This window comes from Phaseolus vulgaris, chromosome 9, assembly GCF_000499845.2.
Source record: "Phaseolus vulgaris cultivar G19833 chromosome 9, P. vulgaris v2.0, whole genome shotgun sequence".
Taxonomy (NCBI): Eukaryota; Viridiplantae; Streptophyta; class Magnoliopsida; order Fabales; family Fabaceae; genus Phaseolus; species Phaseolus vulgaris.
The window spans coordinates 12480960-12488108 of record NC_023751.2 but is presented as its reverse complement, the minus strand read 5'-3'; the positions used below and the strand labels follow the sequence as shown (position 1 = coordinate 12488108).

The window sequence follows — 7149 nt, the reverse complement described above, 5'->3', positions numbered from 1 at the left end:
ATCCCAATTGAGAAACTCCCACTGTCATGTGGGACAGAAGCAAACGTCCTATTGGGCCGGTCTTGGCCCATTATAAAACGCATTGGCAAATTCTCCTGCATCATACCATTTAAGATATATGCACCTAACACAATTTAAAATCCAAACATTGTCTTTGACTTTAGTTTTGTTTATGGATGTATAAATCTGAAACTGATTGTTATATATTCTGAATTTCGATATCGATATCTAGAAGTTCATTTTCGTACTTCATTTAAGCTTTTGGATGGTCATATTAAAAAATGAGTTGAATTCGGGACTTCCATATCCATAATGGTGTGTTCTAAATGGTGTTGAGGATCAGATAGAAACTCATTCATGTTTGCTTAGGATCTTGACATCCAGAAGGTCATTTATGTTGTCCAGGTAAACTTCCGAACAACGAAATCCAAAAGTGACATATTAGTTTCGAACTTGCATATTCGAAACTTTGTGATTTGACTTATAGATATAATATCCGAAAGACAAAAAAATTCAAATCATTAAGGGCAAAACGGATATTGTACTTCAATGTGTTTGGTGAGGATTTAAATTGATATGGTGTAGGGAGAATCAGCCAGACACTTTCAAATTAATTATTGAGAGTTTCTTCCTGCACCTTTACGTTTTTCTTCTTGCACCCCCACAATGTTATGCAAAGATAAAATTATCCTTATTATTTTCTAAAAACCCTAAAACCCACTACCCACACTCTTTCTTCTTCTTTCTTATGCAGACTACAAACCTACATTTTCTACATTTCTTTGCCTTTCTCTGTGCACGACGGCTTCGTATCATCTCACAGAAACCCTGAGACCCGTTTCGCTTGGTGGTGGCTCGGTGGTGTCTCTTCATCTCCTCCCTATTATTTTTGTTTTCCATAATCGTGATTCTGCAACATAATCATGGATTGAGTGATCCAAAAATTTCCCGAATGAGTGTGTCCAAAAGTTATTCAGATTGAAATACATTTTGAATCCACCAATCCGTAAGTCAAAAAAATGCATTCCAAATTCACCAATCCGCAACTGAAAAAGTGTTTCGGAATACAACAATTCTTAAGTCAACAAATTACTTATAGAACACCCCTTCATCCAAAAAATATAAAGTTTTACTTACAAAACGACCAATTCGTAGATCATATTTTCATTCCAGATTGAGTCATCTGTAGCACAATCCCGAATCCCAATTTATGGGAACCTAAAAACACCGTAACTACCCAACCTCTTAAAAAATCCCAGTTCTTACCCCTAAAAAAGCTATCCATCACTTCGGCGATGCAACCCACTCCTCCACCTTACTCCGCACAACTAAAATGTGCCTCCACCAGTGTCACCGATGAACGAATAAGAAGAACGATGACAAAACAACTCATTTCCGATGCCCTTTTCAAATAAAAGGTCCCAAAACTAATATGGAAATTTTAAAAATTGTGGGGTGTAGAAAGAAACTCTCTTAATTATTTTAGAGAAAATAAACTTCTAAATTGACTAATTCCAAAGAAAAAAATAATAATTATGATTATATAGTTCAGAATATAAAAAAACTATTATTATATTTTAGATTTGTATATTTTAGAATGTATAGTTCATAATATTTGTTGGAGATCTCACATCGACTATAGATTAGAGCCTTTCATTGTATATAAGTGGGTGCAAACCTCAACCCTATGAGCCGGTTTTATGGGGTTGAGTTAGACTTAAAATCCACTTTATAATAATATTATAATCCAAAATGTTAAATAATATTCAAAATACAAAATATTAAGTTATGTAATCTAAAATACAATACTAAATATAATGTGAAGACTAAATGGTTCCTGAATGTGTATCTTGCGACACATGCTTCAGTAAAGGCTCAATAGTGAACGAGCACCAGATACTATAAATAGGCACTACAATCAAGATAAAATATGTCGTTATTACAACATTTATTGTACCCACGTATTAAATACTTACTTGAACATCGAATAATTTTTTGCACATATTCTTTCAATCGAGAGCAATCGAAGGAGATAATTCAATTCTTCAATTAATGGATACCACTTTCAATTCCTCATACAATAACACCAAATATTTTAATATAATTTGAATTTTTTTTCAAATCCTCCAATTGAGAGTTTTTCCAACAAAATTGCAAAGAGATATATGTTTTTTACATTTCCTACACCTTATGGAAATGCCGGAGGAACCACCAACTTTCTCTTCCATTCTCTCCTCTCCCATACAAACACTCCCTTATCTCAATTTCTGTACATACTTTAAAAAATGGCTAGTAACACACTTTCATGGTTGAAACTTATTAAAAAACATTACATTTTAAAAAATTTACATCACATTCAATGAATTTTATACTTTTACAACTTAAGGATGATTTTTAATCAATAAAAAAATGTCAGTTACACATAGTGGGTTAGAAATTATGGTCCTCACCATCTTTGTGTACTCTTAGAACATTACCTTCTAGTTGATTTTGTTCAAAAAAATCTTTTTTTTAATTCACAAATGTGAATAAACATAGTTTCATTATGTTATGATATAGAATTTTCTATTTGTAAAAACTATTTGATAATGATAAAATGTTGAACTGATAAAATTAATTATAATAAAATGTAAAAAGTTCAAAAAAGTTTAAATACACTATTGTATGGTTACATAATTTTTTCTAAAAATCTATAAATTATAATATAAAAAAAGGCATACAGATATAAAATATAATTGTTGGTGATAAGAAGTTAGAGTAATAAAAACTGAAAAATTTTCACAGGTTTAAAGAAGTATGTAAAACATTGTTTTGTATGTTATTATGATTTTGGAAAATAATAAAAATACAAGTACTTTATAAAAATAAATAAAAAATATTTAAAAAATGTTTGATAATGATAAGAAGGTTAATTAATAAAAAAAATATGAAAAAACTTAATTTATTTAAAATTTTAGACAACTTTTCATGATAACATAATTTTCAAAAGTGATGGAAATATTTAAATATAAATACTTCGTAAAAAATTAGAAAAGCATGTTGAAATAAAAATAAATAAAAACAGTTCAAAATAATAGATGTTGACTTAATAAAAAAATTATAAAATGTAAAAAAATATAAGGTTTATAAAATACTTGCGTACTTTTAAAAATAATACAAGGAATCAAACTTAATTACTTAGTAAAAAATAAGAAAGTATGAAAATGTGTAAAACTTAAATTAATTGATAAAGATAAAAAAAAATTAATAATGATAAAAAGAATGATGATACCTTGGCACTGTTGTTATTTTTCTACATTCGAGTAAGTGGAAGTATGTTTTGAACAGTGGTGTCAAAATATTTTTATTGAAAAATTAAAGAGCTTTTAAGATGTATTAAAAACATGGAGTACTGCTTCCATTTGAAATAAGTCAGAGGTTTAGGGTTTTATCAAAATTATTGTAAAAATTATTGTAATCTAATTATTGTAAAAATTGTTATTATTCAAACATTTCAATTTAAGATTGTTAAAAAAATTGTGTTTATGAATTTTAATAATCAATATTTAAAAAGTTAACCAAGTATCATCTATAGTTTATAGTCTTTTAACAATTTTGAAATGAAACTTTAATAATCATTTTATTAAATAAATAAAAATAATATTAAAAAAAATTAATTGTTATACGTTTTGTTCAATACCAATAACATTAAACTAATTGCTCATTTACTTACACACAACTTTTAAAAAGGAGATTTTTAAAAATAAAGATTTTTTTTGTTGATTTTTTTTGCAACAAACAAACTAATTGTGTAAATGATGCCTAACATCTGACTCATCATTACAATTAATATTTATATAAACATATGCTTTAAAATTAAGAAATAAAACTCCATAAATAATTAATACAATATAATTAATTCCCGTGGTGCAATGCACATTTAAAAACCTAGTTATTATTATTCTACAATTAAAATTTTAGTCTCCTCTACGTTAAAAAAGGTAAATTATAAGGACCGGTGTTTCATAAAAAGTAAAAACTATGCAACATAAGAGTAATGTTAACTTGGTTAAAGAATAAAAGTATAAATTGCTATTAAGAACTAGTAATATATAAAAAATGTTGAACTGTATAATTTTTGTTAATGTATAAGTGAAGCAATAAAAAAGAAGCAATTTATGAATGTTTTAGAGGGTATTGGTTGGTTATGAATAGGAGAAGGTGAAAAAAGTAGTTTAAAGGGTTTTGTTGTGTTATGAATATATTAGATTGCAATGCAATGTTGTTGTTGTTTTGATTGATTGTAGATGTGGATAAGGGCGAAAAGCAAGGAAGGCGCAAGCAATTATTGGTTAACTGTAAATCGATAACGCCAATTTAGAATGGGCATGAGAAGAGGGGTGAGCAGTGAAAGCAGGAGTGTTGTCCGTTTCCCAACATCTAAGTTGTTTTCCGATAGATCCATGCGTTGGTTTGAGTGTGAGAAGGTTATAAAACACTTGGAATAAAAAGATTGTGCTGGATATTCTATGAAAACAAATTCAATAATTGTACGAGTGAGTGTTGTATATGGATCACAGTTTATGTGGGTAGCTATCAGGTGGTGGTGGGGGTGCCTACTTTCGCACCTTGACTGTTGGTTGCATTTGGATACTTGTCTATTTTTGGAGTCAAGCAGCTTAGGTTACCATATTAACCCACCCAAAGTGGTTGAGAGCTAGCCTGGCACTAGCTGATCTTAATCAACTGGGTCACCACTCCCTCTCTCTCTCTCTCTCTCTCTCTCTTCTGCCTTGTGGTGCTAAGCTCTTTCATTGGTACAAATCCTTTGACTGTGTATTTGGGTGATGTGTACAATCTTCATTTTTAATCACATTCATTTTCAAATTATGTGATTCACCTCAAGGTGCATCTGTGGGACACAAGTAATTAATACTATTGTATTTGTATGCGCTAATATTTTAATGTGTTTATTCCAGATGTAAGCTATAATGTGTTTGAATTGTAGGTGAGTAACCAAAATTAGAGTGACTTCGTGGAAAACTAGAAATAACGTTGTATTGTTTGGTTGTTTTTCCTTTCACGTCACAAATCTTTACACTGAATAAGATATTGGGAACATACAATGTAAACAAAATTTGAACGCAAAAAATATACTTGAGTTTGTTTCAAATCATAATAAAAGTTAAACTTAAGATCGATGTTTTTTAAGTTAATACAAACGTGGTTATGGAAATAAAAATAAAGGACCATGTTTGCGCTGGGATATGTGAACTATTGGTGAGTTTTCTGCTATTTTATATTCGAATTTAGCAACTTAGTGCTTGTGTTCTGGAGACAGAAATTTAGCAACTTCATATTTCTGAGACTGATGGCAACAAAGAAAATGGAATCAGAAACCCTCTTTAGTTTCTTATATTCTTTTATGTTGTTCCAAACTGCATTGGCAGTAACACAGCACCCACTAAAAAAACAGTAACATTACAACAAAAGAGACATTCCTTTTTTTTTTCTTTTGAAAAAAAAGGATTTCTCTTTGTCATTGAACAGCATCTACTTTGATATCCCCCAGTCTTTCTTTCCACAGTAGAAGCAAAAGCCAGAGCTAAAATAGTCATTTCCTTCCTTCGTTGAAACCATCTAACATCAGGAGAAAAATGATGAAACAAATGACAACGAGGCACGTGCTAGCTCATAGGAAGGACACAAACATAAAAACATAATCTCCAAAACAAGGGATCACCTGGTTCCTCTGAAGTTTGTTTTCCAGGACGCTCAAAGAAACTGAAGTGCTTCTGGAATTTAGATTTTCTCTGCAGAGATTGACAAGTTTAGCTCTCAAATTAACAAAATGTGCAACCCGGCAATAAGCAGAATGTGTTAGAGATATAGATAATAAAACTTCAGATGTACCTTTACTTTTGTTCCGGAGAAGCAAGGAGGGAAATCCACTGCATTCTCCACTGCTCCATTCCCTGAGAAACTGACTTTCTTCTATTCAAATAAAAAAAAAATCCCATCAACCTCCTAAAACGAATTGTTGCTGAGAATAATTTTTATACACAAATAGTTATGCCATAACATCACATCACAGTTCTAACAACAATTACATTTGCCTTGTGACTTGCCTTAGCACAGTTAAGAACAGGGGAACTGGCAGTGTCATCAAGAGGTGAAGGATGTTGATCGTTACCATATTCTTTCACCTTCTTCTTCTTTTCTGAATTTTTGGTGTAGTGAGAAGAAGAAGGATACCAATTTACACAATTGTGTTGATCATCATCTTCATGATAATGAGGAGGACCAGATGAAGCATCAGAGATCATGGATAAATCTTCCTCCTCCTCTTCCTCCATTGTAGCCCCCTTTCCCTCATAGTTTACTATCCCACCTCTCCTCTGGAAATAACTTTCAGAGAGAGAGGATTGGTCCAAGTAATGTGTCCAACCAGATTCATCAGCACTATTGTATTGTGAACTTGATATATCCATTTAACTCTTCTTTCTTTGAGTGATTGGCCCTTTTACGTTGTGATCAGGTGAAAGAGTGTAGAGTGGTAGATAAAGGATCTGTTCTCTATCTTTCTTTTCTCTCCTTTTGTGGTTCTCAATGCGGTTCTTCTCAGTTTAAGTAGAAGAGGGGAACACTAGAGGGTGAAGAAAAAAATAATTCATTGACAAACAAAGAGAGAGAGAGAGAGAAACAAACGAATCACACAAGAATTCTAAACTGCTTGTCCCTTTGCTCACTCCTTTCGCCTTCTTATTTTATCTTTATGCGAATGAATCAACACTGCCAGTTGGCTTTGTGTGCGTGTGTGTACTAAAGTGTCCATCAGTGTAGACTGTAGAACGCGAGTGTGAAAGAGAGAGATCGTGGCAGCATTACCAATTACCATGCTCCAGACATAGTAAGTGCTGTCCTTTCAAGTTAAAAGTTAATTTTAATTTGGTGTAGTCACTGCTAATGATGCTCTAATGATGAGTCTTTTGTTCCCGCTAATTGTTAACAGTGTGTGTTTTGCAACAACCAACAAACTAATTTCTTCAGCTTCATCTCTATTTTCTTAAAGTTTTCACTGAACAGCAATTTGTCACAATCACCAACCATGCACTCGTGCACCACATAGCTTAGTAAATTAATTTCTGTTGTGGGGTGTGCCTCTTTATT

At 31.5% G+C, this 7149-nt stretch overlaps 1 protein-coding gene across 1 annotated transcript; it reads right to left on the bottom strand.

Moving 5' to 3' along the window:
- Positions 1-5366: 5366 nt before the first annotated feature.
- LOC137821058 (protein SOB FIVE-LIKE 5-like) lies at positions 5367-6726 on the bottom strand. The gene is made up of 4 exons (XM_068625474.1): positions 6108-6726; positions 5893-5973; positions 5723-5792; positions 5367-5619 (listed from the first exon to the last, which is right to left on the bottom strand). Exons 1-4 carry the CDS (start codon positions 6468-6470, stop codon positions 5594-5596), a joined length of 540 nt encoding a protein of 179 aa, XP_068481575.1. The 5' UTR covers positions 6471-6726; the 3' UTR covers positions 5367-5593.
- Between the last annotated feature and the right edge of the window lie 423 nt (positions 6727-7149).